At 45.7% G+C, this 26,433-nt stretch overlaps 1 protein-coding gene across 4 annotated transcripts in view; it reads left to right on the top strand.

Moving 5' to 3' along the window:
* The first annotated feature begins 7,471 nt into the window (after positions 1–7,471).
* The window catches only part of eps15 (epidermal growth factor receptor pathway substrate 15), a 143,282-nt gene continuing 124,320 nt past the window's right edge, over positions 7,472–26,433 (top strand). For 2 of the 4 annotated variants that reach the window (XM_033028580.1, XM_033028578.1), the window contains exons 1-2: positions 7,473–7,702; positions 25,518–25,559. In XM_033028580.1, the coding sequence (XP_032884471.1) occupies positions 7,676–7,702; positions 25,518–25,559 (69 nt within the window). In that variant the 5' untranslated portion in view covers positions 7,473–7,675. Of the gene's footprint in view, positions 7,703–25,517; positions 25,560–26,433 lie in introns of all 4 variants that reach the window. The other 2 variants (XM_033028581.1, XM_033028579.1) reach the window with 2 other exon arrangements.

Raw genomic sequence — 26,433 nt, 5'->3', positions numbered from 1 at the left:
GGTGGGCTGGCAGTTGACTCAAGGCTATTCCTTGAAATTCCATTTCAAGCAGGGTGCAAGGCCACCAAATTCATGTGCAGTTTCTTATCACTTCAAGCAGGGTGCAAGTCCACCAAATTCAAGTACAGTTTCTTGCCACTTCAAGCAAGGTGCAAGGCCACCAAATTCAAGTGCAGTTTCATACCATTTCAAGCAGGGTGCAAGGCCACTAAGACACCGTGTCGTGACCTCTCCCTCCTCCATCTTGCAGAGACTGAGCCACGCCCACACTTCTGGGTTTTATTGTCCCTCCCCCCTCCCACCAGAAGGGGCGTGGCCTTCATGGCGTGATTGACAGGAGAGAGAATCTCAACATTTTTTAAACACTGATAACTCTTTTATTTTTCATCTATGTGAAAAATCCTCGTGTGCAGCGCAGCGGAGGGGGACTGAGTAAGATGGCCAAAAATCACAGCCGTAAGTGGCAGCGTTTTTTCTGAAATCAATATACAGAACAACAGGAAGTGGTCAAGATCAGACTTTTAGTTAGATAGATAGATAGATAGATAGATAGATAGATAGATAGATAGATAGATAGATAGATAGATAGATAGATAGATAGATAGATAGATAGATAGATAGATAGATAGATAGATAGATAGATAGATAGATAGATAGATAGATAGATAGATAGATAGATAGATAGATAGATAGATAGATAGATAGATAGATAGATAGATAGATAGATAGATAGATAGATAGATAGATACTGGACCAAGTGGGAACGATTCAGTCCCTGTCACACAGGAGGCCTGGTCCCCCAACACAATTTTCTTGCCATCCCACCTCCTACCCCTATCCTCCTCCATTCCCCCTCATCCCCAGCACTTCCTCCCCCTCCTCTGCACCCTCCCTCTTCTTTGCCCTCTCTCTCTCCTCTCTCTTCCTCCCAATGGTGCAAAGATTGTGGTGCAATATAAAGCTGTGCCAAAAAAACTAGTGCAAATACCGAATAATGTAGAGTTAATAGTGAGAATGTGGCAGCTTTTCTGGGAAGGGGGGTGTGAAAGATGTGATTAGTTCAGTAGTCAGATCCCAGTTGGGATGAAGCTGATCATAATTCTGGACATCCAGAGTTTCCTGTAATTTCAGAAGGCAGAAGAGAAAAAAGGGAATGGTCAGGATGGCAGATATCAAAATGATATTTCCAGCCTGCTTGATGCAACACACCATGAAGATGGATTGGATGGAAGGAATTGACGTGTCTGTGATAAACTGGGCTAAGTCCACACTCTCTGCGGTTCAGGTGGTCAAGAACAGAACAGCTGCTATACTAGGTTGAGATGCATCCTGTCAGAAGATATTCTACAGCACTAGTCGAAGTTCAAGGGAACCATCCTGCACATGCAGATCTCAGATCCCTAAGAAGATAAATACGCTGATGCTCATTCTTGATCACCACATCAGTTAGGTTGCTGGTGTTATACATGCCAAGGAACTTGAAGCAGTTGTCCATCTACACAGCAGCTCCATTGATGAGGGCAGGGTTGTGTTCACTATCTCGCTTCCGTAGTTCCACAACCAACTCTTTCTTCTTGCCTGCGTTAAGGGCTAAGCTCTTATTCTGACCACATAACATAACGTTCTTGATCTCTTTCCTGTACACTGTCTGTTCATTGTTATTGATCTGACCATTTAAAGTAGTATCATCGGTAAATTTAAAGGTCGAGTTGGTGTTGTACTTCACCACACAGTCATGGTATATAGGGAGTACAATACATTTGAGCACACAAATCAAAGGAGTGTTGAGGGTTAGGATGGAGAAATGTTATGACCAATTCTAACCGACTGAGGTCTGCCAGTCAGGAAGTTCAGAAGCTAGTTACAGATGGAAACCCCAAGACTGAGGTCCAGGAATTTAGAGGTGAGATTATTTCCATATAATGGTGTTGGAGGCTGGGCTGTAGTTCATCAACTCCCATGCACGGCACTCAGTTCTTAATCACCGTGGTAATAAGAGTCACCTGTACATTTCAGGGAAATGCCTTGGCCGATTGTCTGTAAAGGCGACCGCGATTGGCCCGAACGAACGCCTCTACGCCCGTGACCACCGATCTGGACGCCGTTTTCTTGTGGATTCCGGGGCCATCGTCAGCATCCTTCCCCCGACCGGCCGTGATACCCGCGCTGGTAAGGTAGGCCCCGTCCTCTCGGCTGTTAACAGGAGCGACATCCGAACATACGGTATGCGGACCCTTAACCTTACCTTCGACTCTCACCCATACAGGTGGAAGTTTATCGTTGCTAACGTCGCCCAGCCGCTCTTGGGGGCTGATTTCCTGCGCGCGTTCTCCATTCTCGTCGATGTGCGAAGACCTCCGCCCTGCCGAGCCGCGCAGCCCTCCCTCGCCCGAACAGCAACCCGACGACGTCACAGAGGTCGAGGGCCCTTTCGCCTCTCTGCTCTCTGAGTTCCCCAACCTCCTCATGCCCTCATGGAGTAGTGCACCACATCCCTACTGAAGGCCCACCGGTGCATGCCCGTGCGCGCCGCCTGAACTTCGGACAAGCTGCGCATTGCCCTCGATGAGTTCCAGTTGATGGAAGACATGGGCATTGTGCGGCGGTCCGATAGCCCATGGGCTTCCCTGCTTCATATGGTCCCTAAAGCACCCGGAGTTTGGTGGCCATGTGGTGATTACAGGTGACTTAACGCGGTAACCACGGCGGACTGGTACCCGGTGCCCCATATTCAGGATTTTTCGGCGCACCTCGAGGACGCCACTTTCTAATTGAAAGTGCACCTGGTCCGGGGTTATAACCAGATATGTCATGGCCGTCCTGTCCACCCCGAAGATGTCCCCAAGACGGCCACGATCACCCCGTTCGGCCTGTTCGAATGGCTCCGGATGCTCAAGCGTTCAAACGGCTCATGGATCAGGTCGGACGGGGTTTGCCTTTTGTCTTCATTTGTTTAGACGACATCCTGGTGGCCAGTAGTTCGCAGGCGGAACACGTTAGTCACCTTCGCCTTTTGTTTGAGGGCTTGCTCGACCACGGCCTGGTGATTAACCCTGCGAAGTGCCAGTTCGGCTTGCGCTACATCTCCATCTTTGGGCATCAGGTTACCCCACAAGGCGCCGAGCCACTGCCTACGAAGGTTGACGCAATTCGCCAGTCCCCTCAGCTGCTCACTGTCAAGGGTCTGCAGGAATTCATTGGGATGGTAAATTTTTACCACCGGTTCGTGCCGTCGGCCGCCGCTGTCATGCTATTCCAGTGCCTGGTGGGTAAGCCGCGGGAACTGGCGTGGTCAGACGAGACCAACACGGCGTTTGAAGGTGCTGAGGCTGCGCTGGCAAATGCCACCATCGCTCCCACTGCGCTTACGGTCGACGCTTCGGATGTCGCTGTAGGTGCATTTCTGGAGCAGCGGGTCGGTGACTGCTGGCAGCCGCTGGCGTTTTTCAGCCGGCAGCTTCGGGCTGTACAGCACATTCGACCGGGAACTCCTCGCCGACTATCTAGCGATCAGACATTTCCGTTACTTCCTAGAGGGACGCACTTTCACTGCTTTCACGCACCACAAACCACTCACTTTTGCATTGGGCTAAATCACCGACCTGTGGTCCGTCAGGCAGCAGCGGCACCTCGCCTACATTTCCGCGTTCACAACTGACATTCGGCATGTGGCGGGGAAGTTTAACGTCGTGGCCGACGCGTTTTCCCTTCCGTCCATCCTGTCGGTCTCAGCTCAGGACCTGGGAGTTGATTACGCTGAGCTGGCAGCGGCCCAACGGGCCGACACCAGCATGGCGGATCATCACGCTGCTGAGTCGGGCCTTAAGCTAGCCGAAGTGCCTTGCGGCGCGGCTGGTGTTAAGGTCCTCTGTGATGTCTCCACAGGTCGAGCCCGCCGGTTATTCCAGTCAGTTGGAGACGGTGGGTTTTCGACATGGTCCACGGCTTGGCCCACCCATCCATTTGTCCGCCCTGGTGGCATCCAAGTTTGTCTAGTACGGGCTGCGCAAGCAGGTGGCCCCCTGGGCCCGTGTTTGCATCCCATGCCAAACCTCTAAGGTTCAGCGACGTGCAGCCGCCCGTACAGGATTTCGCTGTGCCTGATGGCAGGTTCCTACATATTCATGTGGACCTCCTGGGTCCCTTGCTGTGTTCGCGGGGTGCCACACACTTGCTTACCGTAGTGGACAGATTCACTTGGTGGCCGCAGGCCATCCCGTTATTGGATACCTCTGCGGAGGCTTGCGCCTGGGCTATTGCGTCGAACTGGATAGCCCGTTTCGGGGTACCCTCCGACATCACCATGGACCGTGGGGCCCAGTTCACCTCGTCTCTGTGGTCTGGCTTAGTGCAGCTGTATGGCGGCCACCTGCAGCAAATGACCGCCTATCTCCCGGAGGCGCATGGGTTGGTCGAGCGGTTCCATAGACACCTTAAGTCGGCGTTGAAGGCCTGGCTCACTGGCCCTGATTGGGTAGACCAGTTGCCCTGGGTCCTCCTTGGCATCAGGACGACACCTAAGGAGGACCTGGACGCCTCCTCGGCAGAGCTCGTCTATGGCACGGCCTTATGGGTACCTGGGAATTTTTTGCCTGCCGCCCGTGGTCAGGAGGTTTCGGCTTCGGCGGTGCTAGCCGAGCTTCGTGAGCGGGTGCGCGCGTTGGCTCCCATCCCCACTTCCAGGCATGGGTCGGCCTCGGTGCATGTGCCAGCGTCATGACAGAATTGTGTTTATAGACGCTCACCGCCGTGAGCGTGAGGGGCCGTATCCAGTACTGCGAACCGGAGTCACCACCTTCACGTTGGACGTGGGTGGCCTGGAGGAGTTTGTCTCCACCGGCTGCCTCAAGCCCGTTCACGTGGACGAGGACAGCCCAGTGGTAATGGCTACAATGCGGCGTAGAGGTCGTCCGTCGGCTGTTCGGTTTTCCCCTGGCCCTACTATTCCCGGCTGTGTTTCGCTGGCCCCTGTTGTGACGCCCCCGCCCCTTGTTCGCGGTTTTCGCGTCCCACCGGTCCTGTTCTGCCGGTCCCTGTTGTTACGCCCGTCCCGTGTTTGAGGACCACGTGTTCAGGCCGTACCGTTCGGCTCCCGGTTCGTTTCCGTACCTCGGTTTCTGGGGGGGGCGGGCTATATATCTGCACCTACTGGTGCTCGTCAGTATAGAAACATAGAAACATAGAAATTAGGTGCAGGAGTAGGCCATTCGGCCCTTCGAGCCTGCACCGCCATTCAATATGATCATGGCTGATCATCCAACTCAGTATCCCGTACCTGCCTTCTCTCCATACCCTCTGATCCCCTTAGCCACAAGGGCCACATCTAACTCCCTCTTAAATATAGCCAATATAGATAAAGGATTTCCCCCTTATCCTTAAGCTGTGACCCCTTGTCCTGGACTGCCCCAACATCGGGAGCAATCTTACTGCATCTAGCCTGTCCAACCCCTTAAGAATTTTATAAGTTTCTATAAAATCCCCCCTCAATCTCCTAAATTCTAGAGAGTATAAACCAAGTCTATCCAGTCTTTCTTCATAAGACAGTCCTGACATCCCAGGAATCAGTCTGGTGAACCTTCTCTGCACTCCCTCTATGGCAATAATGTCCTTCCTCAGATTTGGAGACCAAAACTGTACGCAATACTCCAGGTGTGGTCTCACCAAGACCCTGTACAACTGCAGTAGAACCTCCCTGCTCCTATACTCAAATCCTTTTGCTATGAAAGCTAACCCTGTGGTCGAATGCCGCCCGCACGTGACTCTGGGAGGGGTCGTGTTTTCGCGCGGTTTCTGGGCTCTGCCCTTCAGTCGTTGTGAGACCACCGTTGTGGTCAGTTGCGTTTCAATGACAGTGTTTAATCGGTGAATCTGATTGTGAATAAATTTGATTCGATCCAACCGACTATTGTCTTTGATATGCCAAAATTGCCACATTTCAAAGTGATAATTAAAATTCCATGGGCAGCAAAGAGAACCAAGAAAGAATACCAGGCCATGTAAGGCCTAGAACCAAGAAAGAATACCGGGTCATGTAATAGGTATGTTACAATACTTGCCTTCAGCGGCGCTGCAATTCTGCCACTGGCCGTGTGCGCGATTTTGGCGCGTTTGAGGAGGGGGGGGCGGGGTTAAAACGGGTTTTTTTCCTGACCTGGTCCTGAATTATATTTGTTGGAGTGCAAGATGTTGCTAAATAATCGTTCCTACGGCCGTTCTGTGTATTTTTTAAAAAAAAATTCACCTGACAAGTTAATCGCTGGAATTATTTTAAAATCAGCTTCTGAAGCCGTCAATGCCGACAACGGGGACAGATTTTATGGAGGACCAGGTAAAAGAAAGTAGTTTATTTTTATGTATAAAAGTGTATGTATTTAATTCACATTTTAAGTTGCGAAACGGTGATTTTCCCCCCCGAAGAACCGGCAGTGTATTTGCTGCCGATATGGGGGATTAAATTCACCGCCAGCTGAACGTTCCAAATGGTCCCGTTCCAGAAAATCCCACTCGCAAGCTGATTTAAATGGCCATTAATTTACAGGTATTAAACATTAAATTCCTTCCATTTGGCCTATAAACCCATGATAATGAGATTTAAAAATTATGTCATATTCTGAATTCTTGTGTGAATGTTATTTGGACACTTAGGCTATTTAAAAATGTTAATCTATTCTTAAGAAATGGATAAATGTTTAGATCTAGTAATTGAATTTTGTAATTAGCTACAATTAGGTAACTAACTAATTATATGCTTTAATTTCAAGTCATCTAAGTAAGATTGTTTCATATTTGTTTCAGAATGCTTCAATCTATAATAACTGAAAACTTTCTTTCAGTTCTCTTAAATTTTAAGAATGTTATCGGCTTTTAAATGTTCTCGATCAGCTTTTGTGTTAAGTCAATGAAAAAGCAATAGGGAACAAGATGCCAATTTCCGAGTATGAAAATGGCCATAACCTTTTTAATACTGAAGATATGAAATTTTAAAATCTCAAAATTTTGTAACATTGCTACATGTAATGCCTAATCTTACCTTGAACACATACAGTAATGCTCAAGCAGAAATTCGCTTTCTTTGGAAACTTAATGCAGGCAAAATCTAGAATAGAAGTGATCAAGCTCAGCAAAGTGAAAAACAAAAAAAGGTGTATATATGGCAGTTTCAGAATTTAGTTTATTATAGTGATTGTTGAAGAGAGCTAATCTATTGAATCACCAAGAATTTGCATTGACTGACGTAATCAGTGTTATTGTAACTTAGTCTTTATTAACATACATTTGCACTCCCATTCGGAGGCAACTGTAAATTAAAAAAAATGTGTTTTTGATTCTAAATTGTGGGAATTGTTATTTGTTTACATGAAATGACCGATATTTGCACGGATAATGGCAGGATTCCCTCGCACCAACACCATTGCAGAGAGTGCGTGGGAATGCTGCAATTACCAGTGCGGATGTTCAATTGCCCGCCGTTACATCAGTCTTACGAGGGGGCATGGTCAGAGTGTTACCGCAGGCTCGAGAGGAAATCAGTCTCTCTGCGCGTTCATCTGCAAACAGCACCGAGATAAACCACTTCAGGAAGTTTATTCCATCGGAATCCGGTGCCAGGTTTTGTTTGTAACCATGGATTTACGAACTTTTTCAGTGCATGATGGGCTAAAGTGAAGGAACCAGCATGGCGGGGCAGTTCACACTCACCCAGGTAAAAGCAGGGCCATCTCACTTAAACACTGCGGGCAGTTCATATGTTTCGGTCGATTTATACAGTGTAAATTATCTGGGTGGCGAAATGTGATTCTGGCTGTAGAGAGCCATTATAATTTTTTAATTCTGTAACGTTCGCGTTGCATTGGGCCTGTGTGACAACAGCAAGTAATTAAAAGTGGAAACAAACCGGCGGGCGTAGTTTGCGGAAAGTTAAGGGCTTGCTTGTCAAAATTTGTGTTGGGCCTACAGAGCTGAGGCCGACTGGCCTTCGGCCCTCGGTACTCTAGAGGCCGATGCAGCTGCGGATGGGCTGGCACTGCGGATTGGATCAGGAATATGTTTTGCAGATGCATTGTAACTTGCTCATTCCCCAACTTCAGGAAACGGCAAGTGTTCACTCATAGTACAATTCCTTTTAAATGTATATCTTCTGAGTGAATGAATACATTCGACCTCATGTTGTCGTTCTTCACGTTTTCTCATTACTTATACAGAGAACTTCCTACCCACCAATTCTTCCAAACAAATACTCAAATAAATGGGGAGGAGGGTGGGGTGCTTTTCTCCTTCCAAAAAGTATTGAATGATCATCAGCAGATTTAAATGTTACTCGTATTAAACCAGACACTGGTATTTACGTGGGATTATAATCACACAATGTATTGTTGTTAGTTTTTAAAGTCGCAAGCTGTAAAGTGTAAAAGTGATCATGACCTGAATTTTAAACACCTTCAGACTATTCCTCGACAAATCAGATGTTTAAAAGATCTTATAATTTGTATCTCAGATGTGTTTCTGTACTACAAACAATATTGATTTACGTGTATCACATATTCTTCACTCTTGTCAGTGATTTATTGAGTTTTTAACAATCAAAAGTATATGACCACATGCCATTTCCTCCTTATCTTAGAACTTACCAGACACGTATAACCACACTATATGCCCACAGCCCTGAACTCGCACTGTTTATTTCTGTCCCTCCTGCAGCCTTTTCAAATCCACATTACTCTCACTAAATTACGAAGCAAGGGATTTCCCTTCCATGCAGCATCAGCTGATATTGTTATTTTTACTTTTCCTGGCTACTCTCCTTCAGACCTGTTGTCATAACCCCTCATCTTTGAAAATCATTGATCCATCTCCAACCCCATTCCTCTAAATTTAACATAGACTTTTTATTTTTTATTACTTTTCCTGGAATTCAATACCTCCAATCTTCTGTTCCTGCCACAATACCAAAATGGTTGTTGCCAAAAATATGAATAATACCCAGTGAAATTGTGATAAACAATCTATTACTTCTTTGCTTATTTGACCTGATTGACCACACCATTCTTGTCCAGAGGGGAGGGATTGAACAGAAACACAATTGAGACACAAACAATCTTCCTGATATATTAGTGGCCAGAGGATCTGGGGTGATGGAGGAACTGAAGGAAATCCACATTAGGCAGGAAACGGTGCTGGGTAGACTGATGAGATTGAAGGCTGATAAATCCCCAGGGCCTGATGGTCTGCATCCCAGGGTACTGTAAGGAAGTGGCGTTAGAAATTGTGGACGCATTGGTGATCATTTTAACCATATAACCATACCATATAACAATTACAGCACGGAAACAGGCCATCTCGGCCCTTCTAGTCCGTGCCGAACACTTATTCTCCCCTAGTCCCATCTACCTGCACTCAGACCATAACTCTCCATTCTTTTCCCGTCCATATACCTATGGGGACGACAGATGGCACAATGGGCTAAGTGTTCGGCTGGCAACCGGATGGTAGCCGGTTCGAATCCCGCTTGGAGTGCATACTGTCGTTGTGTCCTTGGGCAAGACACTTCACCCACCTTTGCCTGTGTGTGAATGTGTGTGAGTGATTGGTGGTGGTCGGAGGGGCCGTAGGCACAGATTGGCAGCCACGCTTCCGTCAGTCTGCCCCAGGGCAGCTGTGGCTACAGAAGTAGCTTACCACCACCGAGTGTGACTGAGGAGTGAATGAATAATGCGATGTAAAGCGGCTTGAGTATTAGAAAGTAATCCATTATTATTATTATTATCCAATTTATTTTTAAATGATAAAATCGAACCTGCCTCCACCACTTCCACTTCCAATGTTCTATAGATTCAGGATCAGTTCCTGTGGATTGGAGGGTAGCTAATGTTATCCCACTTTTTAAGAAAGGCGAGAAAGAGAAAACAGGGAATTATAGACCAGTTAGCCTTTTTTGAGGATGTAACTAGGAAAATGGACAAGAGAGAGCCAGTGGATGCAGTGTACTTGGACTTTCAGAAAGCATTTGATAAGGTCCCACATAGGAGATTAGTGGGCAAAATTAGGGTACATGGTATTGAGGGTAGAGTGGTGACATGGATTGAAAATTGGTTGGCAAACAGGAAAGAAGAGTAGGGATTAACGGGTCCCTTTCAGAATAGCAGGCAGTAACTAGTGGGGTACCGCAAGGCTCGGTGCGGGGACCGCAGCTATTTACAATATACATCAATGATTTAGATGAAGAGATTCAAAGTAACATTAGCAAATTTGCAGATCATACAAAGCTGGGTGGCAGTGTGAACTGAGAAGAGGATGCTATGAGAATGCTGTGTGACTTGGATTGGTTGGGTGAGTGGGCAGATGCATGGCAGATGCAATTTGATGTGGATAAATGTGAGGCTATCCACTTTGGTAGCAAAAACAGGAAGGCAGATTACTATCTAAATGGTGTCAAGTTGGGAAAAGGGGAAGTACAACGGGATCTGGGAGGTCCTTGTTCATCAGTCAATGAAAGTAAGCATGCAGGTACAGCAAGCAGTGAAGAAAGCGAATGGCATATTGGCCTTTATAACAAGAGGAGTTGAGTATAGGAGCAAATAGGTCCTTCTGCAGTTGTATGGGGCCCTAGTGAGACTACACCTGGAGTGTTATGTGCAGTTTTGGCCCCCTAATTTGAGGAAGGACATTCTTGCTATTGAGGGAGTGCAGCGTAGGTTTACAAGGTTAATTCCCAGGATGGCGGGACTGTCATATGCTGAGAGAATGGAGCGGCTGTGCTTGTATACTCTGGAGTTTTGAAGGATGAGAGGATATCTTATTAAAACATATAAGATTATTAAGGGTTTGGACACGCTAAAGGCAGGAAACGTGTTCCCGATGTTGGGGGAGTCCAGAACAAGGGGCCACGATTTAAGAATAAGGGGTAAGCCATTTAGAATGGAAACGAGGAAGCACTTTTTCTCACAGAGTTGTGAGTGTGGAATTCTCTGCCACAGAGGGCGGTGGAGGCTCGTTCTCTGGATACTTTCAAGAGAGAGCTAGATGAGGCTCTTGAAGATAGCGGAGTCGGGGGATATGGGGAGAAGGCAGGAACGGGGTACTGATTGGGGATGATCAGCCATGATCGCATTGAATGACGGTGCTGGCCCGAAGGGCCGAATGGCCTACTGCTGCACCTGTTGTCTATTGTGTCTATCTTCGGTGCAAACCAGTTCCTTCTTGCACGGTGCCACACTGCTCAGAATTAGCCATCCATTTATGTATTTTTGTATAATGAATTTTATAATCTTGAATCAAAAATGCCATCCTTGTGATATTTACAGTAAATTGTAGGCGGAGGGGGTGGTGTGTGTGCGGGGGAGGGGTGGTGTGTGTGTGAGGGGGAGGGGTGGTGTGTGTGCGGGGGAGGGGTGGTGGGGGGGGGGGGAGGGGTGGGGGGTGTGGGGGGGGGGGGGGGGGGGGGGTGGGGGGGGGGGGGGGGGTGGGGGGGGGGGGGGGGGGGGGGGGGGGGGGGGGGGGGGGGGGGGGGTGGGGGGGGGGGGGGGGGGGGGGGGGGGTGGGGGGGGGGGGGGTGGGGGGGGGGGGGGGGGGGGGGGTGGGGGGGGGGGTGGGGGGGGGGGGGGGGGGGGGGGGGGGTGGGGGGGGGGGGGGGGGGGGGGGGGTGGGGGGGGGGGGGTGGGGGGGGGGGGGGGGGGGGGGGTGGGGGGGGGGGGGGGGGGGGGGTGGGGGGGGGGGGGGGGGGGGGGGGGTGGGGGGGGGGGTGGGGGGGGGGGGGGGGGGGGGGTGGGGGGGGGGGGGGGGTGGGTGGGGGGGGGGGGGGGTGGGGGGGGGGGGGGGGTGGGGGGGGGGGGGGGTGGGGGGGGGGGGGGGGGGGTGGGGGGGGGGGGGGGGGGGGGGGGGGGGGGGGGGGGGGGGGGGGGGGGCGGGGGGGGGGGGTGGGGGGGGGAGGGGGGGGGGTGGGCGGGGGGGGGGGTGGGGTGGGGGAGGGGGGGGGAGGGGGGGTGTGTGGGGGGGGGGGGGGGTGGGTGTGGGGGGGTGGGGGGGTGGGTGTGGGGGGGGGGGGGGGGGGGGGGGGTGGTGGGGGGTGGTGGGTGTGGTGGGGGGGTGGGGGTGGGGGTGTGTGGGGGGGGGGGGGGGTGTGGGGGGGGGGGGGGGGGGGGGTGTGTGTGGGGGGGAGGGGGTGTGTGTGTGGGGGGGGAGGGGGTGGTGTGTGTGTGGGGGGGGGGGGTGGTGGGTGGTGTGGGGGGGGGGGAGGTGGGTGGTGTGGGGGGGGGAACGGGTGGAGTGTGTTGTGGGGAGGGGGTGGTGTGTGAGGGGGAGGGGGTGGTGTGGGGGGCGGGGAGGGGGGGGGGGGGAGTAGTGTGGGGGCAGGGTGGTCACCGCAGACGCGGCTCGCACTCTGCTCACCCAGTACCTTCAGCTTTCGGCCTCAGCGGTTCAGATAAGGCGATTTTTTTACATCATGGCATAAATCTCTATCGGAGTATGTAAACATTTCACCATTGGTGCGTCGTGTTTTCGATGAGATGCGAAATGCACACGAACATCGCACAATACACGCACATACAAGATCAGAGTTTTATAAGTATAGAGATATGATAGACCTTCTGTTGCTGTAAACCGTTGCTGTAGTTTGTGACTGCATAAAGCTTGTATAAGATAACATGGCACAGAGACAGGCCATTTGGACCAACCAGTCAGAGAGATATACAGCATGGAAACAGACCCTCTGTCCAAATTGTCCATGTGGATCAAGTTAGTATCTTGGGCTGGTCCCATGTACCTGCATTTGACCCAAATAACTCTAAACCAGTGGTTCTTAACCTTTTTGCCCCCATCATACATTCTTGGTCAATACCGTGACCCCCGAAACAAAAATTGGAAACAAAACAGCCCGATTTATTAAAACATGTCTGTCAATACTCAGTCAATAGGATGGCTGAAATTGCTTCGCACCCATCAGGCGATCAAAACGAGGACGAATGCTCGACAGGCAGCACCTCGTGTCACACAAGCCTATTGCATGCTTTTGTTTTCAGAGTTACCATGGTTGAGAATCCAGCCACACAGCGACAGATTGCAGGGGACTGGGCCAATAGGGTCAGAGCCCTCTTCGAAACAACCGGACAGTCCTTCACTTTCATCCAAAATGTGGCGAGCTCTTGTTCCTTGAAGTCACTCTTGAGCTGCGCATCTTCACGAATTCGGTAAAATTCAACCTTCGCAGCCACGTCAGTATTACTGATAGCACAGTCTTCAATGGAAAAGGGTCGGACGATCCACTCATCACAAGAGCGGTCGTCCAGTCCGGGGGAGTAACGTTCGATGATTGCTAATTGCCAGAAGGTGGGTTGAGATCTGCTCGTGGAAGTGGCATTCAGCATCTGGCGTAGCATCCAGGAGAGTCGTCATCTCAGGGAAGATAGTCGTGTCACCGTCCTGGACTCTTCTTTGGTAAAGGTGAATCTTGTAAAGGTGAATGAAAGGTGTAATATTGGGAGGTTTCCTTGAAATGACAGGTTCAAGGAATTCTCCTCGGCGAAAAAGTCAGCCAAGTAAGCAACCTTCATCACGAACAGTTCATCCTGCATCTTTTCATGAAGCTGATTCTCCTTCTTGGTACACCCTCTCTCCAAAAACAGCGCTATTTCCTCTCGAAGTTGAATCACACGATTGAGAACTTTACCACGCGAAAGCCAACGCATCTCTGTGGAATATGAGAACAGTGAAATCGCCGCCCATTTCTTTACGCATCGCTTTAAAGATTCTTGAGTTTGTTGCGCTCCCTTGGATGTGATTCACAAACTTCACCACATCTGAAAGCACTCCTGGAAGACCAGGAGGGAGAGTCTTCATTGCAAAAGCATGGCAATGTATCATGCAGTGGGTGAAGGAGACGTGGGGAAACGACATCCTTCACGACGGCTTTGAGGCCGAATCTGCATTCGACCATGGAAGGTGCCCCATCTGTGCACACCCCGACAAGTCGTTCCCAGTCAATCTCATGTTTGATGAGGGCTTCCAGCATTCTGAACACATCTTCTCCCTGAGTGGTAGTGGCCAATGGCTCCGAGAACAGGTGCTCCTCCTTCATGGCTTCTCCGTCGAGGTAACGGACGTAGACTAGCAGTTGGGACATGAGGCAACATCTGTTGACTTGTCCAGTTGCAGTGAATACACTGGACTGCTCTTCACAGCGCTCACCACTTGCAGCAGAATATCATTACTCACACACGAGATTCGACTTTTGATTGTGTCATTCGAAAGGGAAATCTACCTGAACTTGTTTGACTGCTGTTCCCCCAGCACCACATTCGCTGCTTCAAGAAGGCATGGCTTGATAAGCTCTTCACCGATGGTGTGAGGTTTCTTAGTCTGTGCGATTTGATAAGTAATCCGGTATGAAGCCTCCAACGCTGCTTCATTTTGATGAGTGCAGTGACCCATCGAACTGATGCGGGAACCCTTGAGTGAGGCTTCTTTTTGTTTTTCCACGCCCTTTCCCACCAGGTCGCTGTGACAAGACTCCAAATGGATCTTCAGTTTGCTAGGCTTCGTGCACTCGTTTCTCAAAACCTTGGCACAGATAACACATTGCGGCTTGACCACTGATTTTTGAACAATGCATGTGAAGCCGAACTTGAGAAATGCTTCACTATACGTGTGCTTCTTGGCAGACATGGTTCCTAACGCACACAGTTCGTGTGCGTATATGTACACGTATATGCGAACAAAATACTGTGTGGTATGGTATGTACCTTTGTTAGGTTCCAAATAAATGGGCTCAACAAATTGATATGTTATTTATAACCCCTTCATGACCCACGGAAAAACCCCAAACGACCCCCAGGTTAAGAACCGTTGCTCTAAACCCTTCTTATCCATATAGCTGTCCAAATTTGATGGTCATAATTGCATCTGCATCTATAGCTTCCTTTGGTGCTATCTTCTGAGTGTAAAATGTGCCCCTGAGATCCTTCTCGTATCTCTCCCCTCTGACCTTAACCTATTCATTCTAGTTCTATAATTCTCTATCTGGGCTATGAGCATTAACTTTATCCACGCCCCTCATGATTTATTCTACTTCAATAAGGCCACCCCTCAGCTTCTGAAGCTCCAAAGAAAAAAATCCCAGCATCTCGCAATAACTCAAGCCTGCATGTCCAGGTAACATTTTGCTTCTGTTCACTTTCCAAATTATTCCTGACATTATTCCTCTTGTTGGGTGACCAGAAATTCACAAATCACTCCAAATGTGGTCTCATCAACCACTTGTACAGTTGCATTATGAGTACTCGTGTGCTTGATATCCTTCCCAAAGCAAGCAGGCCAAAAGCTTGCTTCACCTGCATCACCACTTTCGGTGACATGAATTTATGAACTTTTTTTCTGAATTTTCTCCTGGATTTTATGCTGACTGTTATATTTTTTGGCATTGTAATTGTGCTCTTGCATTATTTTTCAAATTTTCACACTCTTTATTCTAGCAAGATCTTTTGTACTTTTAAGAACCTCTTTGGCTCAAACCTCAGTTTTTTCCTCAAAGGAAAAATACCTAATCTGTTCATTTTCTCGTATAAACTCCTCCCAATTCTCTCACCTCTCAATTCTGGTGAAGTTCGTGTAAATCTTATTTGCACTCCCTCCAGTGTCTATATCAGTGATACAGTAACTAGAATTGTATGCAGTACTCCAACTGTCGTCCAACCAAGGTTCAATATCATTTTAGAATAATTTCCCTGATTTTCATTCTGCCCTTCAAGCAGTAAATTGTACTGTTTGGTTTACCTTTCTATCTTAGCATTGCTATGTTATGACACAACTGTAAATTATTGTACCCTTACCCAGCTCATACTAGTTTTTCCATTAACTAGCAGTAGGACTTTAAGAAGAAAGTTAGGTTCAAATGGCAACTGAGAGGAAGATCTTCATAATAATTCTAAATGATTCACACTTAGTTGTCAATTTTAAATAGTTGTCCTTTATCACTATTTTCTGGAAATAATCCAAAAGAAACATTGTCCTGATTCTTGAAAGTTGGGTCGGCTTGTCATTCTAAGTTGCTAAAAATGTGCAATCTTGCAATATAAATTTCATTTTTGAGTAAATACCTCATATGGGAAATTTTGCTTGGAAAAGGGATTCTTGAGGGAATCTGATGTCTTGCTTGGAGTTTGCAATTGTAGTGATCTTGTGTATTGCGCATCTCAAAGTCTAATATTAAAAAAATATTAATTTCAATTTATTATATGGTCTACATTTTCAAATATGTTGAGTTAATTTGTTAGGTGACATTCTTCAGAGTTTTGCACATTACTTTTAATTAGAGTGTGAATGTTAAAAAAACAACAACACGCAAGTTAAAATATTTGTATGTTTAAAAAAAACTGATACCTGACATTCAAGCCGGTTGAGTGATTAGTCTACGCCCTCGAAACTTGAATTATTAGGCAGTTCCATATAGCCTTAGGATCATGATGCATTGGAATGAGGAACAGCCAGGAAAACTATTTAAAACTTGTAACCTAAACAATTTTCTAAAATGAAAAATACTCAGACAAAATGTTTCTCCAGACTGCATCCAGCTATGTACAGTAGTATGATTAAAGAATGTATTGTATTATTGTTACTGGATAGAGCAAGGTACCCCTTGTCGGTTCTACAATAATTTAGGAATACTGCATTTAAACTGGCCCTTGGCTCACCAAGTTCACGCCATTTATTGCTCACCTGTTTACACTAATTGTACATTTTAACACATTTGCATCCACTTCCTTCACACTAAGTACAATTTACAGAGGTCAATTAACCTACAACCTGCACATCTTTGGGATGTGCGAGGAAACCAGAGCACGTGGACTAAACCCAAGCGGTCACAGGGAGAATGTGCAAACTCCACACAAACAGCACCCGAGGTCAGAATCGGACCCAGGTCTCTGGTGCCAATTATGCCAATATGCATCCCTCACCAATTATGCCAATATGCATTCCAGCATTGTTTGGACAATGCTATTGTATCATTTATAAACTGTTTGTATGGATAGTGAGAGTGTGATGTCACATCCACAATAACTATTAATAATTTCACTTTTGAACAGATTGATGCAACCATTGATATGGGCTACAGAAAGATTATTACACTACTTTTAAAGATTTATTACTTGCACAACCCTCCTTTTCCGTCAAGGTCAGAGTGATGTGCTCCTCTTCTGCATATTAATGAACAAAATAGTTTTCTAGTTCCCAGCGAAATTGGGTTATAACCAATTCAGCCCATGAATAGTAAGTAGTGTTTGCTAGTATATCCTTCCATTGCATCCAATTTGTGATATGGATTGTAGCAGAACAATCTTTACTTTCTTCTATATACAGACACCATAATAGTTCAGATGCAGATGCAGTTTCAGTACCACTCTACAAAAATGTATTAAAACTTCATTTATAGCTCTTGTGATAAAGGACAACATTCCATTAGCCTTCCTAAATACTTGCTGTAGGCCAACTTTGTCTTATGTATCAGATTCCTTTTTAATAAGTAAGGGTTATAATAAGTCTGGGGAGAAGGCAGGAAAATAGGATTAAATGGGAAAGATAGATGTCATAATTGAATGGTGGCATGGACGATGGGGTGAATGGCCTAATTCTGCTCCTATAACTTATGAATTTATGAACATTTTGTGTATTTCCTTCCACTGGAGTAATAGTTTTTACACATTTTAGACACATTTGTGTCCTCATTTTCCCACATTATACTTTATCAGTCAACTACTGACCCACTCACTTGACCAATCTATGTCCCTTTACAAGCCCTTTGTGTCCTCCAGACAACTTGTTAACCCATCAGAAAATTTGACTGCATTGTGCTTGGTGTTATGTTGAAATCCTCATGATTGTAAATAGTTGAGGCCACTGCACAGATCTCTTTGGCACTCTAATTACTGATTGCCAATCTGAAAAATCACCCAGATTGTCTTCTGTTCATTTGTCACTTCCCTGTCCATGCCAATGTTTAACCCTTGACACCTCTTGAGCAATAATCAAACTGCTGCAGGAACTCAGCAGGAGAAGTAGCATCCGTGTGGAAATGGACAATGTTTCAGGCTGGGACTCTTCTTTGATGGACCTACTGAGTTCTTCCAGCAGTTTGTGTTTTACTCAAGATTGCAGCATCTGCAGTTTTTTGTGTCTCTTCAACACCTCTTGTGCAGTAACCTTTTCTGTGATCTTCACTGGTTGCCTTTATCCACCCTATTATATTCTCAAAGAAGTCTAGCCAGTTTGTGAAACACAACATTCCTTTCATAAAGCGAAATTGACTCTGCTTGACTGTCTTAAGATTTTCTACAAGCCTGTCTTATACCTCTTAATTGTAATTCCAATAGTGTCTCAATAACAGATGTTTTGTGAACTTTTTCCTGCATTCTGTCTGTATTTCTTGTTAATATTTATTTATCATTATTGTCACATGTACCACGGTACAGTGAAAAACGTTTTGTTGTGTGTTATCCAGTTAAAGAAATTACTATTCATGATTGCTATTCAGCCGTCCACTGTGTATGGATAAAGGGTACAACATTTAGTGCAACATAAAATCCAAGTAAAGATAGTTCGAAGGTCTCCAATGAGGTAGCTTGGAGGTCAGGGCTGCACTCCAGCTGGTGAGAGGACGATTCAGTTGCCTGATAACAGCTGGGAAGAAATTGGCCCTGAATCTGGAGGTATGTGTTTTCAAACATCTGTATATCTTGCCTGATGGGAGAGGGGACAAGAGGGAGTGACCCTGATGAGATTGGTCCTTGATTATGTCGATGGCCTTGCTGAAGCAGCGTTAATAGCAGAAGGATTTGAGTATAGGAGCAGGGAGGTTCTACTGCAGTTGTACAGGGTATTGGTGAGACCACACCTGGAGTATTGTGTACAGTTTTGGTCTCCAAATCTGAGGAAAGACATTCTTGCCATAGAGGGAGTACAGAGAGGGTTCACCAGACTGATTCCTGGGATGTCAGGACTTTCAAATGAAGAAAGACTGGATAGACTCGGCTTGTACTCGCTAGAATTTAGAAGACTGAGGGGGGATCTTATAGAAACTTACAAAATTCTTAAGGGGTTGGACAGGCTAGATGCAGGAAGATTGTTCCCGATGTTGGGGAAGTCCAGGACAAGGGGGTCACAGATTAAGGATAAAGGGGAAATCCTTTAGGACCGAGATGAGAAAAACATTTTTCACACAGAGAGTGGTGAATCTCTGGAACTCTCTGCCACAGAAGGTAGTTGAGGCCAGTTCATTGGCTATATTTAAGAGGGAGTTAGATGTGGCCCTTGTGGCTAAAGGGATCAGGGGGTATGGAGAGAAGGCAGGTACAGGATACTGAGTTGGATGATCAGCCATGATCATATTGAATGGCGTGCAGGCTCGAAGGGCTGAATGGCCTACTCCTGCACCTATTTTCTATGTTTCTATGTTAAGTGAAGTTGGAGTGATTGGTAGGGAGGTTGGTTTGTGTTATGGTCAGGGCTACGTCCACAACTCTGCAATTTCTTGCGGTCTTGGATTGAGCTGTCCCTCGATCATGGTGTGATGCATCCCAATAAAATTCTTTTTTATGGTGCATCTGTAGAAGTTGGTGAGGGTTGTTGAGGGCATGTTGAACTTCCTGAGCCTTTTAAGGAGTAGTGGCATAGTTTTTGTAATCCTCTGTTTCTCTGCAGCCTATAAGGGAATTTTGGTCGGTTACAATCAGCACTCCTATGGAACCCACTTTCTCTGCAGCTATTTTATTTAAGCCCAGAGTGCCAGCCATCAGATTGAGGGGGATTTGTTGGCCTCTTGTTCTATTAGTTTGCACATTGCAAAATGAATAATACAGATGCTGTAAAATTATTTAATTGAGGAGCTTTAAAGTTATAGAACAATTTTTAGTTGTTAATATCAGGCTCTCACGTCCATATGTTCTTCTTGTTGTGTAATTAAAATTATTAGCATAAAAAAGTGACCGAGAACCACAAAGACAAATTCAGTCTGGTGATTGTGCTAATCTATTATAGAGAAGTAGATCCAGAATTGTAGATGGACAGAATTAATCCAGCATGTTTGTAATACTTTAGACTTTAAAGCTGCCATTTAGGAGTTGTGTTCTGGACTTAACCAGTATTTAATATTTTGATGGCAGGTGTTTGCTGATTTTATTAAAACGTAAAAAGAAAGAAATATAGTTCAATGATTTCAAACTATTATTAAGCAGCTGAAGTCTAATAAACAGTTTGAATTGGAAATTTATATTTACCAGATTCCTATTTGCACAAAATGATTTTTTGTTGCGTTTTCTCTGTTCCACCTCTTTTTTCTTCTTTTTTCCCCCCCCCCTGAAATATAATGGGAGTGAATGAGTTGAAGGTACAGGGTTGGGGTGTGGAAAAGAATATAAAAGCCAGTAGATAATTATATAATTTATAGCTTTATCTCAATAAATAAATTACTCTGCTTTGTGCTTCGCATAAGAGCAGGAATAGACCGTAAAGCCACCTCCACTACAGGGCTCTCGCTTAACTTTTTTTCCCTGTTGCCAGCTAGGCAACCTTTGCAGCTTTTTAGGTTGCCAAATGACAGTTTAGGTGGTCATTTAAGATGGCTTGCATGACGCGTGCGATAATGTGCTCGTACGAAGTGCGTAATTACCAGTCAGAATTATACTCAATGAAGCATTCACATATTTCTGCTTCAAATAAAGTCACAAACTAAACATATTCACCAATCAATACATGATATATCCCACAATGACATGCAGCAAAATTATAAGACAGTATCTCAACTCTTTTTACACATTGCAATTAATGCAATTTCTATTAGTTCTTTCCACTTCCAAACAAAAATGTGGTTGGATTATTCAGCGTATGATCAACCTGTGTCAATAAATCCTGGACCATGGTAACATATATGTAGGTATGTTGCAAAACGTACCTGAAGTGTCGCTGAAAATCTGTCCCAGCCCGTGTGCGCGATTTTGGCGCCGTTTAGAGGGGGGCGGGTTTAAAACGCGATTTTCCCTAGGCTGTTCAAATCGAGGTTTTTCAGCCTAGTTAATTATTAACGAAAAATCGCTGGAAGATTCCCTTGCTTGAGGTATTATTAGTTTTAAGGGCGTTATTTAATTGTTATAGTAGGTTAAAAATAGTAGGTTTTATTGTGAATTATTTGTGAATATTATTTGGACACTTTGGCTATTTAAAAATGTTAATGATTTATTAAGAAATGGATAGATGTTTAGATCTAGTAATTGAAGTTTGGAATTAGCTACAATTAGGTAACTAACTAATTATATGCTTTAATTTCAGGTCATCCAAGTAAGATTATTTTATATTTGTTTCAGAATGCTTCAATCTATGATAACTGAAAATTTCATTCAGTTCTCTTAATTTTTAAGAAAGTTATGGGCTTTTGACTGTCCATGATCACAGCTTTTTTGTTATGTCCATAGAAAATCAATAGGGAACAAGATGCTAATTTCCGAGTATGAAAATGGCCATAACTTTTTTTAATAATTGAGATATGAAAGTGAATTAGGTGTCAAATTAAACTTATTTTTATGCTTTATCTGATGGGATAAATTGCAGACTTGATTTTAAAAATCTCAAAATTTTGTAATATTGCTAATATATGCGTACGTATAGTTGTGAATGTTGCTCATTAAATAACTACAGTACTGATACTCCATATTAAGAGCATTGATTTGCCGTTAAAATGAATTCTGTATTAACGTGTCAACGGCAGCAGTGACAATTGAACACTGCGGTTTTAATGTTTCACGTGTTCACAATTTAATTAATCTATCTTTATGGATTAAAACAAATAATAACATTGGGAATTAAAACACATTTGATTGCATTCCGTTATCAAACATAGTCAATGTTTGCTCTGAAGACATTTCCAGGACAATAGGGTCAGGGAGGGGTGTGTGTGTGAAAGTGCGGGTGGATAGATGGGGGGGGGGGGGTTAGAATGCAGTCGGTGCAGAATGGATGGATTGAGGCAGGTGAATTAGTACGTGTTGGTTGGAGTAGGTAAAATTGTGAGGGGAGAGCTCGGGGATGTCAGTGGTGTTGAATGGGGGGGATCAGTACGGGATGGATGGGGGTAGACAAAAGTGCTGGAGAAACTTAGCGGGTGAGGCAGCATCTATGGTGCGAAGGAAATAGGCGACGTTTCGGGTCGCGACCCTTCTTCAGACTGTTCCCCCCCATTCTTCTTGAATGGGAGGATCAGTACAGGATGGATGGGGGGGGGGGGGGAGGAGATCAGCACAGGATGAATGGTGGGGGGGGGGGGGGGTCAGTACAGTGTGGATCGGAGGGTCTGTGCAGGATGAATGGGGGACCACTACAGGATGAATGAGGGGACGGTGCAGGGTAAATGGAGGGTGGGTCAGTATGGGATGAATGCGTGGATTAGTACAGGATGGATGGGGGAATCAGTACAGGGTGGATGGAGGAGAAGTGCAGGATGGATGGGAAAGGGGTAAGTACAGGGTGAATTGGGGAACCAGTGTAGGGTGGATGGGGGGGGGCGGTGGCAGGAGAATCAATGCGAGGTGGGTAGGGTGATCAGCGCAGGATGAATAGATTGGCGGGTGGGGGAGATGGGGAGGGGAGCACAGGGGATGTCAGTGAGGACTGAATAGAGGCGGGAATGGGGATCAGTGCGGGATGGAGAGGAGGGGTCCCAGGATAAGGGGGGGGGGGCGGTGCAGGGGGCATACGAGAGAGAGAGAGAAGGGGGGCGAGGTATGGAGGGCGAGGTATGGAGGAAGGAGGGTCAGCGCTCCTCGGACAACATCGCCCCGCTACCTTGGCTGTTCGGGATTTCCTCGCCACCGCCTCCCTCCTTCGCCAGCCAACAAGCAGCAAGGTTCGGGTCCGAGCGGTGCAGCTCAAAGATCCTATAGCTATAGGATCTTTGGTGCAGCTGCTTCAGAAGGGTCCGAGCGAATGACGGGCCTGACTAACTAAATGTTGGTAGATACTGCCCCATGGTATCCCCTCCAACAACTCCTCATTGTTGATATCAAGATCACTGGCCTGCTGTTTCCTGGCTTGTCCTTGCTGCCCATCCTAAATAACAATTCAATATTAGCCATCCTCCAGTCTTCTGGAACTGCACCTGTGGCATAAGATGATGCAAATATCTTTGCAGAGGCATCTGCAGTTTCTTCATGAGTTTTTCACAGGATCTGAGGAAGTGTTTGGACAGGCCCTGGGGATTTGTCCACCTTAATGTGCTTTAAAACTACAAATACCTTATCTTTGGTATTGAGGAGATACCAAATATGGTCTAAGACATCACAACTCATAAGCCTCAATTTCTTAGATTTCATGATTTTCTCCTCAGAAATAAATGATGATAAATATTAATTTAATACCTTCCCCCGTCTCATAGCTGGCCATATAATTCAGAGAACAGTTACGAATCAGCATATTTGTGGAATTGAGGCCAGATAAGAGAAGAATAAATTTATTTCTTGGAAGGATGTTAATAAAACAGATGACTTTAATGATCACCGTTGGTGAGACCACCATTTTAATTATATTTAAACAAATCTAGATTATTTCATCATTTATTGTCTGAAGAAATTCCCCAGAGGAGGTAGTATGATTTGAGCTATCTCTTAATCCTGCTCCTTGCTGTTTTGTCTGTTTGTTCGTTTGTGTCGACTGAAAATCCCACAAAGCTCACTTTAATATGAGAGATACTCATTTACATCAGATATTCAGTACCTCCAAACATTGTTCTGGATTTCTCTCACTCACTGGGTTATTTGGACATACTCGTCGGCGGAGCTGTGGCTGTGTTCAAGATCTTGAGTCGGAGGGGACCTGGGGAAGCGCTCTGGAGCACTCGCCTGACTACGGCGATGAGGATTACCCACACCGCTCCCGAGTATATTCCTTGCAAATCTACGTTCTCTCAACAACAAAGTGGATGAACTGCAACAGCTATGCCAAACAAATAAGGACTCGTGCCCTGTATTTCACCGAAACCTGGCTGTGTGAGTCGACCCTGGACAATGCGCCGCAACTGTCTGGCTTTCAACTACACAGAGCGGACTGCGAAGCAGAGGCAGCGGGGAAATCAAGAGGTGGTGGAATATGCTTCTATACTAACCAGCGACATCACGGTACTGTCTAACTTCTGTTCTCCTAATCTGGATTTAAAAAAAAAAGATTACAAACCCTTTTATTCAACGAGGGAATTTACCTCTTTTATTCTCGCTGGAGTTTATCCCCTCACCTCGCAAACCTGCGTACGTGAGGCGCAAACGCAACTCACTGACCAGGTAATGAGAGTAGAAAGTGACTTCCCGGACTCGATGGTCATTGTTTTGGGGGATTTGAACAAGAATAACCTCAGCCAAGAGCTTCAAAAATACAGACATCACGTTACCTGCCCCGCCAGGTTGGAGAGAATTCTCGATCATTGTTATACTACAATCAAGAAGTATCATTCTGTTCCCAGAGCAGCTCTTGGATTCTCTGATCATTGTTTAGTTCATTTAATTCCAACCTACAGGCAGAAACTAAAGTCTGCTAAGCCTGTGGTCAGAACAATGGAAAAAGTGGACAAGCGAGGGTATTGAAAACCTACAGTCCTGCTTTGACTGCACTGATTGGAATGTGTGCAGGGAAGCAACCACAAGCCTCGATGAATATACAGACACTGTGACATCTTATATCAGCTTTTGTGAGGACAGTTGCATTCCCACTAGGACCCGGATCAGGTTCAACAATGACAAGCCCTGGTTTACATCAGAACCCAGACAGCTCCACCAGTCTAATGATGAGGTCACAGGAGTGTGGGTGCAGACCTCTTCAGACAGGCCAAGTACAAGCTGAGAAGGGGAATCAGAGCTGCCAAGGAAAGGTACTCTGAGAACTTGAGGCTCAAGTTCTCAGCTAATGACTCTTCTTCAGTGTGGAAGGGCTTGTAAGAAGTCACCAGCTGCAAGAGGATATTGTGAAGAATAACATCCAGTGGTCCAGCACTGCCAAAGTAATTAACGTGCTGGATTATTGGAGTTTTACTGCATTTTAATTAATGGTAATTTGTATCAGCATAAGAATTATGCAAATAAATTGTGTACTAAGAAACTCAAATAAAAGCAGAAAATGTTGATATCACTCAGCCGGTCAAAGAAAAGAGAGTGGGAGGGTGTTAATGCTTTCGTTCTAGTGAGATGTGGGTTAATTTCTGATTGCAGTGGTCTGTTCCTGCCTTGCATTGATTTATGGGATTTTGGCTTTGCATACACTTGGCTTTGATACACCGAATCAGAATTGCTGCAATGACCCTTGTGCATGCACCCACAGTTTTCTGTTTACTTTTTTTTAACCTAGCAGTGATGGTTCTCTGGTTCCAACAGTCAAAGTTTAAATTATTTTATTAATCAAGACATTAATTTTTGGTGGCCACAGGCAGAAAAAATTGTACTGTTGATTAAAGTGCACTGTTTTGTTTATGAATACTCATTGTTTTTTGTTTCTTTTTACAGCTTTCAGGTGGAAACCCATTATATGAAAAGTATTATCGTCAGGTAAATTGAGTTTTAGTTCTATGCCTGTGGCGGTAAATTCTTATAAATGTTTGAACATATCTATCTGCACTGACTGTAGAATGATGCATATGTATGAAATCTTTGGGGCCTCAATCCAAGGAGACTGGATCTGAAATCTACAATGCCCTGTACATTTTATGTTTGCTTTTCTTCCTATCTTTATTTTCTCTTTTGAGAGCACAATTTTGCCTGTTGGTACATTTTTATTGTTATTTGAACTTTTTAATACACTTTTCTATCTGACTGCATCAACCTTGAGTTAGATTGCAAGACAATGAGAGTGGGATCCAGTTATATCTTTGTGACAAATTTGCACTCATACAATTGCAAGCAGAGATCAATGGGCAATAGACGAATGGATAATATGGCTAGTTTTTACTCTTTACTTGGTCTAAAAATAAGGGTGAATTGAAGTGCTGTGGCTGCCTGGCACTTGCACAGTAGACCAGGTCAGTGTTTGGAATTTATAATGAAGAGAATCTTGAAGGGGTGGGAGCACTTTATTGTTGCAAGAGAGGCTCAGAGGAGACTTTGTGAATTTTAAAACGGAAGAAATGTGAGGAATGGTGAAAGTGTTTTGATGGGAAGATTGGGATTGCCCTGCCCTTCATCAACAAGTTGGAGAGGATTGAGGAGCATATGTAGGGAAGTTTTTATAACTGGTGGTTGTTGGAACGTGGAATGCTTTGTAGTTGAGGCAGAATCAGATGGGTGGTGGATACATGATATCCTATAACTGGGCAGCAGACATTATGAATGCAATTAATTTAATAAAAATAGATATAGAGACGTGAATTGGCCAAGATTGACTGGCAATTAATTCTAAAAAGGTTGACGGTGGATATGCAATGGA

This window comes from Amblyraja radiata, chromosome 10 (assembly GCF_010909765.2).
Source record: "Amblyraja radiata isolate CabotCenter1 chromosome 10, sAmbRad1.1.pri, whole genome shotgun sequence".
Taxonomy (NCBI): Eukaryota; Metazoa; Chordata; class Chondrichthyes; order Rajiformes; family Rajidae; genus Amblyraja; species Amblyraja radiata.
This window is presented reverse-complemented; position numbering and strand designations above follow the sequence as displayed.